The sequence below is a fragment of the Coenobita brevimanus genome, chromosome 72, assembly GCF_032717465.1.
Source record: "Coenobita brevimanus isolate Jiangsu-jjx chromosome 72, ASM3271746v2, whole genome shotgun sequence".
NCBI lineage: Eukaryota > Metazoa > Arthropoda > Malacostraca > Decapoda > Coenobitidae > Coenobita > Coenobita brevimanus.
In genome coordinates, this window is record NC_137025.1 from 6,744,219 (window position 1) to 6,764,317 (window position 20,099).

Consider the following 20,099-nt stretch of genomic DNA (forward strand, 5'->3'; position numbering starts at 1 on the left):
TCTTTGTCCCACACCACTTTCATTCATAAATCCCTTCACTCCCTCTTTCCATTTCACCCTCTGTCTCCCTCTCCCTCCACCTCACTCATATACACTCTCTTAAACAATCTCTCGCTCTCCAATGGCAACACAGATTTTTTTTTTTTTTTTTTTTTTTTTTTTTTTTTTTTTTCCACTAATACCCACAGACCCCTTCAGTCACCTCCTCCATATACAGGTAAGATGTTGGAAGTATGTTTTTTCCCTAATCCCTGGGAATAAATTACATGGTAGGTAGCATGGTCAAGTACCACTATGAATGACTTCCCAATCTCATCAGTTCTATGGCATAGTTTTCTACTGTGTTCCTCCCACATCCAGACAAGTAAATTTAGCTTTTCAAAGACCTCTTGTAATAAAGAAGTAAGTGAAAGCTAAAATTAACCTCAACAGTTTGAAAGGTCTTTCTTTATCTATATGGAGGTAGCATTCACCTTAGTGGTAGGTGGGGGTACTCACCATTCACTCACTCAAGATAGTGCTCCTCTCAGGTACCTGTCCTTTCCTCTCTTCCTTCCTTCTTTCCTTCCTTCCTTTCCTGTCTTTTTTTTCCCTTCATTCTTTCCTCTCCCTTCTGTCTGCAGGTGACTCTACACTGAGCGACAAGCCAAATGGTGTCCTGTACACCAGGAAACCATTTACTACAATGGGTAGTAACCATATAACCAAATTATGTCGTCTGGTGGTTTAGTGGGTAATTGAAGAGCTCTAATCAGACTGGGCCAGTGCAGGTTTATATTCAAGAAGTGGTTGGGGTTTATTGCTCATGTAACGCCACTCAGAGATGAGTGTAGCTCGTCACTCTGATCTTAAATGTCAAGACCAACTTGCCTAGCCCTGGGCTCCTATGCCCCTCATGGGACAACACAGGATTAGATCATGAATGAATTAATGAATGAAGCATTCTCTTTTTATTCATCACCCAAGGAGGACTACTGGAACTTGGGAATAGGCCCTGAAGTCTTTGCCCAGAGTTGGACAAATTAAAAAAAAATAATAATAATAATACTTTTTTACCCCACAGGTAAGCTAGTCAGTCCTGACATGTAAGGCAAGGGTGACCAGCCTTCTTTCCCCTAGGGGCAAGGTGCAATAAACCACAACCACTCCTCAGTTTAAATCATTACGGGTCCCATCCAGCTGGAGTAACCTGACCCATCGAAACACCAGGTGACATCTGGTTAGAGGGTTGCCACCCCATGAAGAACAGTGATTTTTTTCCTGGGCTACAGGAAACCATTTGGTTTATGTAAATTTAGCTGGTAGGTACCCCCACCTATCACAATTCTAGAGCTTCCACGAACAAAATATAAAATAACATCACTGGAATGAAAGGACTGGAAAGCTTACTCTCCAGTCTCACTCTTTCCTCACCAATCATAGTCATCCACAGATGAGGAGGGTGCTGAAGGGTCATCCTCAAGTTGCTTCAGGATAGCAGAAGTATCCTCATCTCCGCCATCTCCACCCATCTTATTCTTCATAAAATGGGCATACAGCTCTGGTAAAGTGATCAGGAAATTCACTTTACGTTGCTGCCGCTTCACCTATGAAGAAAAGATTTATATTTTTAGTTAATATGAATTTTAAATCAGACAGAGTAAAGACTTCTTTATTACAATGGTGAGACTTGAATATATTGGTGTTGTGATGAGGAGGGGTAGGCTGACATGGTCTGGGCATGTTCAGAGGTTGAAGGACGACAACTAAGTGCAGAAGGTGAGAAGTGTGAATGTCGGCGGCAGCGCTGCGAGAAGCAGATGAACAGACATAGGACAAGGTCACAGATGGGACTCAGGGATAAGGGACTGGACAGTGAGGCTGCCAGAGATCAAACAGCATGAAGAGCCACCATTAGGTGACCAAAGTTCATAATGTATCTGCATTCATGCTGGAGCCTTTATAAACAGTATGATACAAATCTCGGTGCCCAAGATAACATCCAAAAATTCATTTTAATCTTCCTTCTTCCTATGGGTGGCTCTACACTTAGTAAAAAGCCAGATGTTTTTCCGTACATCAGGAAACCATTTACTGTGGTGGGTGGTAACCATATAGCCAAATTATGGTGCCTGGTGGTTAATGGGTAATTGTGGCACTCCAATCAGATTGAGCCAATGCAAGTTTATATCCAAGGGGTGCCACTCAGGGATGAGTGAGGCTGGTCCCTCTTAAACATCAGGACCAACTTGCCCAGCCCCGGGCTCCTATGCTCCTCATGGGGCTACATAAGGAAACCTGGCCTGCGCACCCCTCCCGGTTTTGGTCCAGTCAGATATTTTCCCCGTGCTGAAAGTACGGTTTATACTTTTTGTTACAAAACAGACCCTCATTCATTCATTCATCATCCAATCCTACACTGCCCCATGAGGAGTGTATGAGCCTGGGGCTAGGCAAGTTGGTCATGACTTTTTAAGATGAGAATGACCAGCCTCACTCATCCCTGTGTGGCATTACGTGAGCAATTAACCCCAACCACCCCTTGGATATAAACCTTCACCGGCTCAATCCGACTGGAGCGCCGTAATTACTCACTAAACCACCAGGCACCAAAATCTGGCTATATTGCATTTGGTTTGTCACTCGGTGTAAGGTCACCCACAGGCAGAAGAAAGAGGAAAGAACGAAGAAAAGAAAGACAGAAGAGGGAGTGTAAAGCCACCCGTAGGCAGAAGGACGGGGAAGGAAGGAAGGACAGAAAGACAGACGGGGATAGAAGGAAAGATGGATGGAGGAGAGGAACGGGCAGACACTCAAGAGCAGCACTAGATGTACCAAGTATTATTTTGTTGAGTTGGAATGCCAACAGATGTAGCTTTTTTTTGTTATCAGGCTGTAAATTTGTACACTTATAAATTTATGCGGAAATATGTGTGTGAATACTATATTGCGTTCATTCACAAAGAAATTGGAACTTTTTGAAGAATTAAATATCAGTATATTACATACAATCCCTCTTCTGTTTGACAACTGCAGTAAGTAATATAAAGATATATTATGCAGTCTTTGAGTAATTAAGTGTAGTCTATAGAGGACATGAAAATTTGTTACAGTACTATCTTCTGGTCGCAATCAAAGCAAGATTTATTGTAATATATTAGCCACAAAAAGTAAAAGATTGTCACTTACAACTTGGACCAGCAAGACAAATGTTTACAGTTAAGCACATCACTGCCAGGCATATAAGCCCATAAGGCATGTGAAAGCACATCATATGCCTTTTCTTTCTTATGTATTTTCATCCAATGGTTCATATGCGTCTAAATGAGCATGAAAACCATGAGGGGAGTAAGTAGATCATACTCGTCAAACACATATGAAAACTGTGAGAGGATTAATCATATTACTGTACAGCCTGAGACAAGTGTCTTTCTACTACACTACAGTATTTCATCACTTTTACTTCTCACTCTACTTCTGCCAGCTAATATTTCAAATGCCAGAGGACTTACTGTATACCAATATTTCTCTGCCCATAAGATATAATGCAACTGGGAGGAAAGTGATGACGTGCCCTAAATCTCGAACTGATGCAATGGTATAGAAAGTGAACTTCTACTCGTGACTCTACCTACAGTTTTACTATGGTATTTATGGTAGGCGGGGGCACTCACCATCCACTCACTTGATGCAGTACTGCTCTCAGGTGTCTGCCCTTTCCTCCCCTCCATCCTTTTTTCCTTCCATCCTCTTCTGACTTTCTTTCCTTCATTCTTTCCTCGTCCTTCTGACTACAGGTGACTTTGCACTCCCTCTTCTGTCTTTCTTTCCTTCATTCTTTCTTCTTCGTTCTGCCTGTGGGTTACTCTACACTGAGTGACAAGCCAAATGGTTTCCTGTACACCAGGAAACCATTTACTATGATGGGTGGTAACCATATAGCCAAATTTTGGCACCTGGTGGTATAGTGGGTAATTAAGGCACTCCAATCGGATTGGGCCATTGAAGGTTTATATCCAAGGGGTGGTTGGGTTTTATTGCTCATGTAATGCCACTCATGGATGAGTGAGGCTAGTCACTCTCATCTTAAATATCAGGACCAACTTGTCTTGTCCCGGGCTCCTATGCTCCTCATGGGAAAACGCAGGATTGGATGATGGATGGATGATTTCTACCAACATCTAAATGGTTTCTATGAACTCCACCACAACATTTAACTTTTCATTTACTCTTATTCTGTGCATTTTGCTTACCTCAAGTATTTCCTTATCCATTTTCCTTTGCTCCTCCGCTTCTCGCTCAGCACGTCGATTCTGCTCCTTGAGGATCCGATCAAATTTCTTCCACTCTCCCTGCATGGTTCGGGTTAAACGCTTCAGCAGCCACACCTTGTCCTTTACAGTTTTCTGGCTCTGTAATTTAATAAGATAAGAATCACTTCAGGGACTGACATTATTATTTCAGTCACCTCAGACTTTTTTTATAAATGTGATCACATTACAGTACAAGTAAATCTCACTTTATGAAGGGGATGCTTTGCTGGGAATGCCAACTAGATAAAAATCAATTTTAAACTGAAGACATTATAACATGATAAAAATCAATTTTAAACTGAAGACATTATAACATGAGTTCAATTGAAACATTTCTGGAAATGGTCAACCATAGTGTACTGAGATGGTATGGTCATGTGGAGAGAATGGATAACAACAGAGTGGTGAAAGAGGTACAGCTACTGCATATTGACTTAGGACCTCCTCCCACAAGGTAATAAAAAAAATAGAAATCATAGTATATCACAATGTTTGTTCATTAAATGCCATTCATTAATATGAAATCATGTTTTCCTTGTTTTTCAAGACCAGTTGGATGCATTTTGGCACAGAATCACATAGATCTCTAAAGTAATCTAAGGACATTTCTTTGCATCAAACATTTGTCAATTCAGTCTTGAGGTTGTCCAAATTAGGTGTCTTCTTCTCTGCCATGATTTTCTTCATCTTTGCCCAGCAGTTTTCTACCGGATTTAGATCCGGACTGTTGTCAGGCCAGTTGAGGACCTCAATCCAATTATCCTGAAGCCAATTTGTCACCTTTCTTGACTTGTGACATGGAGCTGAATTGTGCATGAAAAAGTCGCACCCATGAATAGCAAAAAAGTTTAACAAATGATCTTTCAGAATTTGAATGTACCACCCACCATTCATTATCAAGTTCTTAAGAAGAAAGTAGAGGCCTCCCCTTCCCATTTCATCCGAGAAACACCCCCATACCATTACTGATTGTGGGCGCTTAACAGTCGGCACCATGTAAGCAGGGTCATATCGACTACGGGAAGCAGGGCAACGAACCTTGGCAGAACGCACCTGGAACACTTGAAATGTGCTTTCACTGGAAAACATAACTTTTCTCCACTCATCCGATGTCCAGTGTGCATACTTCTTGGCAAACTGAATGTGCTGCTTCTTCATGCGGTCAGTGAGAAACAGTTTCTTGACTGCGGTGCGACTTGGCAAACCCAGCTCCTTCTGAGAGTGGTGTTGGATAGTTTGAAATGAGACATCTTATAACAGCTGGGGATGCATTCTCTTCAATTCTGCTGCTGTCAGTTGAGGATTCTTGATTACTTCCCTCTTCAGAAGCATATCTGTACCTCTGGAAGTCGTCCTCTTCTTTCCACCGCCACGCTTGTGCTCTGGTACAACATTAGGTGGAAGGCTGCGCGCTGCAGCAAGAATCTTTATGACGGTGGACTTTGCGCCGCATCCAGTACGTTCACAAACCGTGTTGATAGGGACATTATCCTGCCTCCATGCAATGATACAACCCTCTCATCCCTTGAGCAGTACTTTCCAGGCATGACGACTTGACTCTAGGAAAATAACAGGGCAAACAGTAATGCATATGAAAAAAGAAGGAGGTGCAAGCTCGGAGTGACAGGAACATATACTGTACTCCCACTCTCGCTTCTGGGCATGCACTGACATGCTGAGTGTTTCACCACCTCCCGCCAACACCAGAGGAGTTGCCGGTTACTTCTTCCCAAAAAAATTCACTTAGTAGAGGTGGAAACACAAAGCAAAGACAGACAACTCTCCCATAGCAATTCTGTGTGTAATTCCTAAGTCAATTTGTGGTGGGTGTATATATATATATATATATATATATATATATATATATATATATATATACATACCTGTACTGTATATATATACTGTATATGTACAGTATATATATATATATATATATATATACTGTACCATATAGAAGTACATCTATCTATCTATTTATAGCCCGACACCCTAATCCCACAAAGGGATTATATATATATATATATATATATAAGTAATCCCTCTAATATCCGAACACCCAATATCCGAACATCCCCACTAACCGGACATAATCGTCCTGGGATCCAATATTCCCAAAATGGTCCGAAAACCACAAAAAATTCAAAAAAAAAAAATAATAATAATTTTTCCCGACCGTAATTTGAACTTGGCGCGCGCGGTGCAGTACAGCTTTGTTGTGGCGCGTCATTCCTCCGACGTCCGATAGAGTGCCGCTGCATCCTCCCCACTTTCCGCCTGTCTCTCGTCACGAGTGCACGCTCATTGTCATGGCTGCCCACGTGCTCGCTTTTGTGGTGGTGCCTTACCTGCTGCAGGCACTCATGCTGCTCTTGTGCCTCTTATTAGCGTGTGTGATGATGGCCCCGCTGCCTGAGAAGAGGAAGAGAGTGGTGTTGACTCTGGAGAAGAAACGCGAGATATTGGAGAAAGTAGATGCGGGGTGGTCTTCTTCCCGCATCCTCCGCGAGTTCAACCTGGGCCGATCTATTTTGTTTGATATCAAGAGATCCCGAGACAAACTCATGCAGTACATGGCTGACTTCTCGTTGAGAAGCAAACGCATCGTGGAGAGGAAGGTGATGTTTACTCCCAAGTTTGCTGAAATCGACCGCTCCACATTGATTTGGTATCGACAGCAACGTGCTGCTGGTGTGATGGTACGTGGTACGGAGCTGAAGGCTGCTGCTGAGAAGTTCGCCAGGCTTCACGACGCCCTAGACTTCAAGGCATCCGAGGGTTGGCTTTTCCCGTTCAATTTACAGCATGGCTTTACCTACCGTAAAGCTCAGGGCGAAGCTTTGGACACTAACGAGGATGGAGTTGACGAGTTTCGGCACAAGGTGAAGGGCTTGATCGACAGGGAGGGCCTCACTCTCGGTCAAGTCTACAATGCTGACGAAACTGGTTTATTCTATCGCTCTTTGCCAACGAACACTCTAGCCGAGGAGACAGAGAAGCGTGTACCTGGCCGCAAGCTCTCCAAGCAACGGATATCTGCTTTGTGTTGTGCCAATGCTAATGGCATGCACCGGCTTAAGCCCATTATCGTTGGCCGTGCAAAGCAGCCTCAGTGTCTTCGTGGGGTGATGGATGTCCTTCCTGTCGTCTGGTACCATTCTTTGAAGGCATGGTTTACAGCCCAGATCTTCAAAGACTGGTTCCATCGCCACTTCGTCAAGGAGGTCATACATTACCAGACGAAGACACTGGGAATCCCGCGCGACCAGGTAAAAGCCCTCGTTCTCCTCGACAATGCACCTGCCCACCCATGCGACAAGGACTTGGTGATTGAGAATGGCCGGATTAGGTGCATGTTTCTGCCACCTAATACGATTGCTCTCATCCAACCAATGGACCAAGGAGTGGTCGTGGCAACAAAGCGCCTATACCGAAGGAAGTTCCTGGACGAGGTGATGGTTGTTCTCGAGGACGAGGACGAGCGCAGGGAGGGACGGGACACGCGAGGCCAGCGGACTTTGGAAAACCTTCGCCGCTACTACATCAAGTCTGCAATCTACAACTGGGCCAGTGCATGGAAGGAAGTCCCTGTCAAGACTCTAGAAAATGGTTGGTCTCGTCTGCTTCTTGGAATGGATGTGGAGTACGATTTCCTAGGTTTTGACGTGGATGACTTCCATGCACAGCTACGTACACATGGCGACGATGTTGATGTGGACGATGTGCATGAGTGATTGGATGACAACGAGGGCGATCCTGGGTATCAGACATTGCCTGATATCGAGATCGCATCTTCAGTTGCAGGTGTCAGTACCCAGCTTGAAGATTCCGACGAGGAGGGGGGCGATGATGCGGACTCCTCTCAGCAGGACACTACTCCAGCCATCCCCAAGCTGAGCGCACTCCGGGAACACCTAGAGTTCGTTCTCGACTACCTGGAACACCCGGACTGCAACAGGGAGATGGGGCCCTTGGGACTTGTGGAGGAAGTGTGTGCTTTCAGGCAGCGCATCATCAATCGTCAGAATCGTCGGTCCTTGCGTCAATAACGATTGACAGTTTTTTCAGGCCCGTGACCCCCGCTGTGCCCAGCCCTGGCTCCACTCCATTGCTTCCCCAAGACAGGCCCTCATGCTCCGAGCCACAGCCCAGCACATCAGCCACGGTGGAGTCACCGCTCAACGTGAGTTTGCGTCTGTCTTCAGAGTCGTCTGCAGTGGGTACGCCATCACCACGACCCAGAGACGCACCCCTAGGTCACCTGCCAGTGATACTCTCGGACTCTGACAGTGACTAAACAGCAAGAACTTCTCCACTAGACCACACGGGAATTTACAGTGTTGTGCAGTGAAAAAAACAGTGTGTTGTGTTAAGGATTTACAGTTGTGAGTAAGAAGATGATTTTGGAACAAAATTTAATGTAATTAGACTTGTTTGTTTTTGCTTTAGAAAATGGTTAGACGAGTGGGAAAAGTTAAAGCGCAGAGTGCGCACTGTAAAGAGAACGGACTTCTGAGTGCGATTGACTAAGTTCAGTGCAAGACTTCATGAACAGTGTACTGCAAGTGCTTCAGGAAATCCTTCTTACTGTCCGAGTCCAACAGGAGGCGGTTATTCATCGAGATGGCAGAATGTTTCATACTGTACTTTTTTCCATACTATACTTACCTCAAACACCTCACTTCACTCTTTAATGTCTTTCATTGGTGTGAATAGGGTGTTAGGAGCTATGCATGTGCAGTAGGAAGGTGTTTTGCTGAGTTAGGCTAGGTTAGGGTCCATAAGTACCAGTCCAGGAGCCAGGGACTTGTAAGTACCCAGAATGTTGAATATTGTATGAACCTACCTCTAAAACCTCATTTTATGCTTCTTTTGCATTTATTTCAGTCTTTTATGTGCCTTATTGGTGTGATTTGGGTCTTAAATAGGTGCTATGCATGTCCAGAGGGAGTTGTATAGGTGTTTCTCTGAGTTAGGGTCCATAAGTACAAGACCATAAGCTGGGGCCCAATATCCGGGCAGGACCACTATCCGGACCTGCCTATGGCTCTATTATGTCGGATATTGGAGGGACTACTGTATATATATATATATACAGTGCTCGTCAGAAGTATGGGGCGCCCTGCGTCCCTCCTGAGAAACAAACCTTTCAACATTGAAAAAACATATAAATAATGCATTTTATTTACCTTTAGTGCTTCGTAGGGTAGCCTTTACGTTTCTTCACGGACCTGAGACGTCTTGGAAGTGAAAGGGCGAGGCTCCTGAGGTGCTGGAGGGGTATTTTGTTCCAGGAGTCACGAATGGCGGCTTCCAGCTTAGGCAGAGAGCTCACGTCCTTCCCTTGGAGACTCTTCTTTACGAGGTACCAGAGGTTTTCAATCGGGTTGAGGTCTGGGCTATTTCCTGGCCAGTCTGTCATGAATGATACCTCGCAGTCACGAAGCCAATTGGTGACCGATTTGGCCTTGTGAGCAGGTGCACCGTCCTGCTGAAACACTCGTGCACCTGTTAGCTCGAAGGAGTCTGGTAAATGATCACACAGAAGCTCCAGGTAAACATCCTGATTCACTCTGAGGTTCTTGGGAAGTACAACAAGCTTCCCCAAACCCTTCCCTGAAAAACAACCCCATACCATGAGTGAATCAGGATGTTTAACTGTGCTTTCTACATACCGTGGGTCAAGTGGGTCACTACCTTTGCATGCTCCTCTGTTACAGGTAACACTAAACGTTGCCTCATCAGACCACAACACTGACAACCATTGCTCCTCACCCCAATTTAGATATTTATTAGCAAAGGCAAGCCTACGAATTCTCTGGCTGCTAGAGAGAAGAGGCTTTTTCACAGGCCTGTGACTTGTGTAACCAAGCTCATGCACCCTACGAGACACTGTTCTCACTGACACCTCACCAAACACTTCTGGGTTGCTCTCCTTAATTTTCCTTGCACTCACACAAGGATTAAACTCCACTGCACGTTTTAAAACATTAACAGACCTTGGGGAAGTTTTCCTAGGCCTACCAGACCTCGGTTTCTTTGTGGGAACTTCACCACTGTTTTCCTCCCGAAACCGCGCACACCAACGACGCACTGTCGATCGTCCCACACCAACCAATTCACTAATTTCCTTTGTCTGGTGGCCTGCCTCCTTTAGAGCAATGATCTGGGATATGATTTCACTCGATAGTTCACGGATAGGTGCCATAACAAAGTTTTGAAGGCCAAAACACTGCGGGACACTCGGTAAAAAATGGCGCAATTTGAGAGGGACACTCGGCGGAGTTCCTCTCTCTCAGGCAGCCCGTGGGCAACTGAGGCGGGAACCAACCAGCGCGTCAGAAGGCCTCAGGCTACCGTGACGTCATGCTCGGAGCTCAAACTTGTGGCTCAATTCTTACCCCCAAAAATGGGGTGATTCTTTTTGGGCCATAAGTATTGCGCGCCCGGCGGACATCGCTGAATACTTCTGACGAGCACTGTATATATATATATATATATATATATATATATATATACAGTACAATCCCTGCTATCCAGTATCCAGACAAACGGAATACTCAGAAAAACGGGAAAATTCAAGGGCTGGTAAAAACGTCAGTAAGTTATAACTGTGCGCCATTTTGAATGGACCGCCAAACCGCCATTTTATCGTGTCACGCAAGGCTGGGTGAAGTCAGACTAAGCGAGGTGAAGGCATTTCTGGCTAATGTAAATCCCTAGTAAATCCTCTTAACCAGCGCTCCTCTTCCCTCTTTCCCCTACTTGAATCCAGTCATCCTCCACACCCTCCACAATTTCCACAAATCACCAGTCTGCTTTTTACCACCAGACAGTAAACAAGCTCTCTTGCTGTTGTGTTGCTCTGATGGACATTAATTTCAACACTCCAAAATGTCTAAAGAGCAAACTAAACGTAAGCGTGTCGTGCTTACCTTGAAACAGAAGCTGGACATATGCAATAGACTTGAAAAAGGCAAACATTATAAAATACTGATGACCGAATATAATGTAGGAAATCCAACGATTTATGATATCAAGGCCCAAGTATCCAAGCTTTTCATGAATTTTTCATGAAAAGCGAGACAAGTAAATACATCGAAAAAAGGCATACTCTTCATCGTTCGTGTGGTTTTGCTTAGAATGATCTAGGGGAGCACCTATTTCTGGTCCTTGTATACAAGAAAAAGCAAGAGAGTTTCACAGTAAAATGAATACAGAAGTCGAATGTGATTTCAGTGTTGGATGGTTAAATCGTTTCAAAGACAGGCATGAAATTTGTAAACCAGACATCTCGGGAGAGAGCAAATCAGCAAACGCCGCTGTTTTTCTTCCTAAAGGACTGACTCTAACTTGCACCACATAAATTCATCGTAGAACGCATGTGTGCTGGCAGAGATGAAAAAAAAAAAATGTTAATAGGAATGAAGGTTTACTCTGTTGGAAGAAAAAATATATATATGCTTGCACTTCATATGCACATCATGTATTTTATTTTGTGCAAAACAGCTGATTGGCAGCGGGTGAAGGGTGGAATGGTGGTCAGTCGGGGCCGGGATCATAAACAAAGCTTGTGTGGGGGCATAGGTGTGATAATTCTACAGTGCAGTCTTAACGTCAGTTCACCAATAAATGTTCAAGATTTTATTTCTTTATTTTTTCAGTTTTATGAGAACAGTACATACAACGAATACTTCAGTAGTTAACAGAATGGTGCAAAACAGTGGCGGAATGGTGGAGGTCAGTCGGGGCCGGGACTGTAAACAAAGCTGATGTGGGGGCACAGGTGTCGTGATAATTTACCAATAAATATTCAGGATTTTATTTCTTTAGTTTTCCACATTTATGAGTACAGTACATACAAGAAATTATTCGGTGGTTAACAGAATGGACTAGTGCATTTTGCAGTACTGCAAGGCATTGCATGCCCGTGCATTATGACCATGGTGTGTGTTTACAAGGAAATATTTCAGGTGGAATCTCTTAGTGTGCCCCCTGATGTGAGTGGTGAGTACCTGAATTGTATTTACTGTTGTGATAATTATCGCCTTTGTATAGATTTGAATATCAGAACCACGGGAAAATTCTGTAACCGGGAAGGTAAATTCCCCAAGCCGCCCGGTTAACTGGGATTGTACTATATATATATATATATATATATATACAGTATATATATATATATACTGTATATACATATATATATATATATATACAGTAATCACTCTAATATCCGGACGCCCAATAACCGAACATCCCCACTAACCGAACCTTATCGTCCTGGGATCAAACATTCCCAAAATGGTCCGAAAATCCAAAAAAATTGGAAAAAAAACCGATTTTTTGCCGTCCGTAATTTGAACTTGCCGCGCGCGCCGCGTGAGAGCATTGTTTTGGTTCGTCATTCCTCCGACGTCCGATAGAGCGCCGCTGCATCCTCCCCACTTCCCGCCTGTCTCTCACCGCGACTGGACCTGCGCTCTTCGTCATGGCTGCCCACGTGCTCGCTTTTGTGGTGGTGCCGTACTTGCTGCAAGGCCTCCTGCTGCTCTCTGCCCTACTCTTAGTGTGTGTGATGATGGCCCCGCCTCCTGAGAAAAGGAAGAGAGTGGTGTTGACTCTGGAGAAGAAACGGGAGATATTGGAGAAGGTTGATGCGGGTTGGTCTTCCTCTCGCATTCTCCGCGAGTTCAACCTGGCCCGGTCGACTTTGTTTGATATCAAGCGTTCCCGAGACAAGCTCATGCAGTACACGGCTGACTTCTCGTCGAGAAGCAAACGCAACGTGGAGAGGAAGGTTATGTTTACTCCCAAGTATGCAGAGATCGACCGCTCCACGTTGATTTGGTATCGACAGCAACGTGCAGCTGGTGTGATGGTACGTGGAACGGAGCTGAAGGCTGCTGCTGAGAAGTTTGCAAGGCTTCACGACGCCCTAGACTTCAAGGCATCCGAGGGTTGGCTCTTCGCGTTCAAGTTGCGACATGGCCTTACTAACCGTAAAGCACATGGCGAAGCATTGGACGCTAACGAGGATGGAGTGGACGAGTTTCGGCACAAGGTGAAAGGCTTGATCGACAGGGAGGGCCTCACTCTCGGTCAAGTCTATAACGCTGACGAAACTGGCCTATTCTATCGCTCGGTGCCAACGAACACTCTCGCCGATGAGACGGAGAAGCGTGTACCTGGCCGCAAGCTTTCTAAGGAACGGATATCTGCTTTGTGTTGTGCCAATGCTAACGGCATGCACCGGCTTAAGCCCGTTATTGTTGGCCGTGCAAAGCAGCCTCGGTGCCTTCGTGGGGTGATGGATGTCCTTCCTGTCGTATGGTACCATTCTTTGAAAGCATGGTTCACAGCTGTGATTTTCAAAGACTGGTTTCACCATCACTTCGTCAAGGAGGTCATACATTACCAGACGAAGACACTGGGAATTCCTCGCGACCAGGTAAAGGCTCTCCTTCTCCTCGACAATGCACCTGCCCACCCGTGCGACAAGGACTTGGTTGCTGAGAATGGCCGTATTAGGTGCATGTTTCTGCCACCTAATACGACTGCTCTCATTCAACCAATGGACCAAGGAGTGATCGTGGCAACAAAGCGCCTGTACCGTCGGAAGTTCCTGGACGAGGTGATGGTGGTTCTCGAGGACGAGGACGAGCGCAGGGAAGGACGTGACACTCGAGGCAAGCGGACTTTGGAAAACCTTCGCCGCTACAACATCAAGTCTGCGCTGTACAACTGGGCTAGTGCATGGAAGGAAGTCCCTGTGAAAACTCTTGAAAATGGTTGGTCTCGTCTGCTTCTCGGAACAGATGTGGAGTACGATTTCCTAGGGTTTGACGTGGATGACTTCCATGCACGGCTACGTACGCACGGCGACGATGTTGATGTGGACGATGTTCGTGAGTGGTTGGACGACGACGAGGGCGATCCTGGGTATCAGACGTTGTCTGATATCGAGATCGCGTCTTCGGTTGCTGGTGTCAGTCCCGAACTTGAAGATTCCGACGACGAAGGCGATGATGATGCAGACTCCGCCCAGCAGGACACTACTCCAGCCATCCCCAAGCTGAGCGCACTCCGGGAACATCTAGAGTTCGTCCTAGACTACCTGGAACACCCGGACTGCGACAGGGAGATGGGGCCCTTGGGACTCGTGGAGGAAGTGCGTGCTTTCCGGCAGCGCATCATCAATCGCCAGAATCGTCGGTCCTTGCGTCAGTCAACGATTGACAGTTTTTTCAGGCCCGTGACCCCGCTGTGCCAAGCCCTGGTTCCACTCCGTTGCCTCCCCAAGACAGGCCCTCATGCTCCGAGCCACAGCCCAGCACATCAGCTACAGTGGAGTCACCGCTCGACGTGAGTTTGCGGCTGTCTTCAGAGTCTTCTGTAGTCGGTACGCCATCACCACTACCCACCGATGCACCCCTTGGACGCCTGCCAGTGATACTCTCGGGCTCTGACAGTGAATAAACAGCAAGAACTTCTCCACTAGACCACACGGGAATTTTGAGTGTTGTGCAGTGAAAAAAACGGTGTGTTGTGTTAAGGTTTTCAAGTTGGGAGAAAAGACTAAGTAGAAAAGAAATTTAACGTAACTAACCTTCTTTGTTTTGGCTTTGGAAACTTAAAAAAACTTGGGAAAAGTTAATGTGCAACACTTAAATTTAATGGAACATTATTTGGACTAAAGTGAACACTGTGAAAAGAACGGACTTCTGTGTGTTAGTGACTAAGTTCAGTGCAAGACTTCAGGAAGAGTGTAGTGCAAGTGCTTCAGGAAATCGTTCTTACTGTCAGAGTCCGAGAGGAGGCGGTTATTCATCGAGGTGGCCAGGGACTTGCTGTAAGTAGCCAAAATGTTTCATGTTGTACTATTTTCCATACTATATTTACCAGAATGTTTCATATTGTATTTTTTCCCATACTATACTTACCAGAAAGTGTCATACTGTACTTCTTTCCATACTAAACTTACCTCATGCATGTGCAGTAGGAATGGGTTTTTCAGAGTTCGGTTAGGTTCGGTTAGGTTAGGTTCGGTTAGAGTCCATAAGTACCAGAATGTTTATTAATGTATGAACATACTTCTAAACCCACATTTTATGTGTCTATTGCATTTATTTCAGTCATTTATGTGCCTTATTGGTGTGATTTGGGTGTTAAATAGGTGCTATGCATGTCCGGAGGGAGTTGTATAGGTGTTTCTCTGTGTTAGGGTCCGTAAGTACAAGTCCATAAGCTGGGGCCCAATATCCGGACAAAACCAATATCCGAACCTACCGATGGCTCTATTGATCCGGATATTGGAGTGATTACTGTATATATATATATATATATATATATTATACAGTATATACAAATATATATTTATCTATCTATCTATCTATATATATATATATACTGTATATATATATATCTTATATATATATATATATATATATATATTATATATATACTGTACTATATACATATATATATATCATATATATAGTAATCTCTGTACTATCCAGACGCCCACTTTCCGGACTCCCCACTTACTGGACATTGTGGGACTGGACCTTCGGAACCCAAAAAAAAAAAAAAAAAAAAAAAAAAAAAAAAAAAAAATCCCCCAAAATCTGAATTTTTTACCACCCGAAATTTGAAATTGACGCGCGGCGCAGAACAGCTGTTGTTTCTGCATGGCCTCTTCACCCCTTCCTTCCTCCCCCCTCCCCAGTCGGGGTTGCCATTTGGTATTTTTCATTACCAAATGCGGGCCAATTTGGTACTGAAAAGTTCGTTTGGTAGTGAATCAGCATGATCCATTACCAAACAGATTTTTCACATGCATGAAGATATAGAGGAGATGGTGGACTGTCTGCTCTCTTTGATTAATCTGCTACCATACACAGCGCAAAAATAAACATGCTACTGATAATAAAGAGAGTGATTATTTCCATTTGTACATATAATTAGTGAAGAATAAATGCTTCCTTTAAGAATTTGGTAATGAAAAGTTAAATTTGGTAATGAAAATTGAGGAGTTTCATAATGTGGCTGAGCTCAGATCTGGCAACCCTGTCCCCAGTTACTGCTTAACCACCGTCGAGGATGGATGTTCATCTCTATGGATGCCGCATGTGCTCGTTTTTGTGAATAAAATGCAATACCTCACCACTAGACCACATGGGAATTTACAGTGTTGTGCAATGCTAAGAAATTAGAATTTAGAGTGCAAAAGGATTAAGTGTGGAGTGCAAAGTGGAGGCTGAAACTGGCGGTTGAAACTGGCGTGGCGCAATTAAGAACAGACTGTGCAGTGTTAATCACAGTGCAAAGAATTATGTGTAGCACAACACTGGATTACTGTATGTGCTTCAAGAGCATTCTCACCACTACCAGAGCCTTAGAGGAGGCAGCCACAGATGTGCTGTAAGTACCCTGTACATCGCTAAGTATTTTCCATACCCACTTCTAATTCCTCATTCTCTTGGTTCCTTTTCATTTATTTCATGCTTTATGTCCATTATTGGTGTGAATAGGGTCTTAAATAGGTTTAAATAGGTGCTATGCATGTCCAGTAGGGTGTTATTTAGGTGGCTTTCAAAGTTAGGCTGGGTTAGGGTCCATAAGTACCAGTCCAGTAGGCAGGGGCCCACTTTCCAGACATGCCTTTGGCTCTATTACATCGGATAGTGGAAGGATTACTGTATGTGTGTGTGTGTGTGTATATATATATATATATATATATATATATATATATATATATATATATATATATATATATATATATATATATATATATATATATATATATATATATATATATATATATATACAGTATATATATATATATATATATATATATATATATATATATATATACAGTATATATATATATATATATATATATATATATATATATATATATATATATATACACAGTATATATATATATATATATATATATATATATATATATATATATATATATGTATATATATATATATATACAGTATATATATGTATATATATATATATATATATATATGTACAGCATACATATATCATCATCATCATCCGGACCTCCTATCCCACCCTAGGGCAGAGTGAGGAGTAGCAATGTCCAGACAGCCCCAATCTGCCCAATCCAATGGGCCATGCTTCTATTCACTCACCATTCAAGCCCCCGGAATCCTAGCTCTATCTGATATGCCAAAAACATTCACTACATTCTGTAGCTTCACACAAACATATCCAACAGAGTCAATGCGGAAGCTGTCATGTTAAAAAGGGGTGCCAAATCCCTGATCATGCCCTTCTCCTCACAATATTCATCCAGCCAGCTCGATCTCTTGCCAGTCCCCTAGCCTCACTGACTTCCAAACCTCTCTTCCTCACACACTCATCCACCATATCCCTCCAAGAGTCAATCCGCAAGCTGCCACGTTAAAAAGGGATGCCAAAGCCTTGATCATGCCCTTCTCCTTACCATATTCATCCAGCCAGCTCGATCTCTTGTCAGTCCCCTAGCCTCACCGACTTCCAAACCTCTCTTCCTCACACACTCATCCACCATATCCCTCCACCTTCTCCTTGGCCTACCTCACTTCCTCCCTCCTGCAAATTCACTCAGATATACCTTTTTCACAACTCTATTGTTAGCCATTCTCTCAACATTACCATACCACCTCAGTACATTCTCTTCGATTCTGATGTCCACAGACTTCCTCACTCCACATCTTTCATGAATCACTTTTTTTCATATCCTATCCACTCTCTGTACTCCACATACATTCCTCAGCAGTCCCATCTCCATTACTCTCACTCTTGACTTGTCATTTTCACGCCACACCATAGTCTCACATCCATATTTTAACCCCTCCATGGCCGTGGGTCCGGAATTTTACGTACACCCCAGGCCAACACCAGGGCCATATTCTGAAGTTTCGAAAATTGATTTTTATTTTCTTGCCATATTGAAGAGAAAGTTCAGACGCACCTAAAAATGCAAACCCCAGCTTCCTAGACCCATTCTGTGGCTTCCAATGGAACGTGAAAGTTGCAGAAATATCGGAAACCAATATACGTCGCCACGAGGTACTGCTGCGGTGCAACATCGCACGTGTTATCATTTTTTTTTAACCCCCCGAAACAATGTGAACGATACTGAAATGTTGCGCATATATTTGATATGATGATATCAAATGATTTCAGTACATAATATGTTTGGACTGGCTCGAAAAAAAATTACAGTACTGTACTGTATTATGAATATTTTTTCACCTTTTTGATATAAAATATGTTTACAGTAGTGTCAAGTTATTTTAAAAGTTATCATTGTGCCCATGCTTGGAAAAGGGAGTGAAAGGGTTGAAATTTCAGTCTTAAATGAGACAACTGCCCATCCCCCGAGGCTAGGCTCTCCCACGGGGGATGAAAGTGGAGGGTCAGATCCGATTAGGTACTGGGAAATTGAGTCGCATCTTGCCACTCCCACACCAAGCGCATGGCTAAAAATAGAATCGTAATGCAGTTTCAAAACTACAAATAAGTCTAATTATTACGAACAGAGAAACAAAGCAGAAATAAATACGTTTACAGACGGGGGAACGTGTTTTCATAAAACATTCACCTTTATCATTTTACCTTATTTTCACAATATATGTTGCTGTCTGTCTGTTATGAGTGTGGGAAAGTATGATATTTTCTGCCTGGGTAAGGAAAAAGGGTACAGCTGGATATTTCCCAACACTTTACATGGTCAGAATTGCGAGACAACCTGCTATTCGCACCTAGCATGAGCTGATTAGCAGGATGGAAAGGAAGTTCTTTCCACCCACGAAAGCATCACGCAAACACAGAAAACTTTCCTGTTATGCTTGTAAGAGGCAAAGAATGTGTAAAATTATTCAAAACAGTGCAACAAACCTGAGCAAATAGGTAAAGACACCAAACAAAAATTAATTTTTATTTTATTTTCATGTCTTTTTTGTTTATGTCTGTGTTTATTTATAATCATAAGCAGAGTGGTTGTGTGTCTATTGCAAGGGAGGATAAAGATGATATTTTCTGTCTGGGTCAAGACAATGGGTGTAACTATGCATGTTTAGGCATGGCCACGAGTGAAAAAATTGTACATCCACTCGTCACGGCAGCTGGTGGTGAACTGACAAATGAGGTGTGAGAGCATGAAGTGAAGGTCAGTCTCATGTCCAAGATGTTCATTCATTTCCCAAAAGTTTTTACAGTTTTCTACAAGTCGCACTGCACTGAATGATCCAAACCAGTACATGAAACCTGAGCAAACAGGTAAAGATACCAAGATAAAAGTGTATTTTTCTCTTGTTATCATGTCTTTTTGTTTGTCTAACTATCTATCTATCTATTGCCAGATGCCTCAATCCCGTACGGGGTGGCCACAAACAAATCGCCTCCACGTCGTCCTGTCCCTCGCCATTTCACCGCCCTGCTCCCAACTCACACCCCTGTATTAATTCATACTCATAAACAGGTGGTTGTGTGTGTTTTGCAAGAGAGGACAAAGATGATATTTTCTGCCTGGGTTGAGATAATGGGTGAAGTTGTGCTTGTTTAGGCATGGCCAAGAGCGAAAAAGATGAAAATCCACTCATCACAGCTGCAGGCTCTAAACTGCTTGATGAGGTGTATGGAAGTGTAGTGTAGGTCAGTCTGAAGACTTTCAGGATATTCATTCAATGCCCAAAAATTTTCGCCACTTTTTTATAGGCCGCTCTCAAACGACGCCTGTGGGCACGTATCGGCTAAACATTATTCTACACCGGCAGCCATGGAAGGGTTTAA

General features: G+C 43.6%; 1 protein-coding gene across 1 annotated transcript in view; it reads right to left on the reverse strand.

The window, feature by feature from the left end:
- Positions 1-20,099, reverse strand: part of Ino80 (chromatin-remodeling ATPase INO80) — a 499,736-nt gene that overhangs the window by 434,123 nt on the left and 45,514 nt on the right. Inside the window, 2 exon segments of the mRNA XM_080278280.1 lie at positions 1,414-1,586; positions 4,233-4,391. Coding sequence (XP_080134406.1) covers positions 1,414-1,586; positions 4,233-4,391 — 332 coding nt within the window.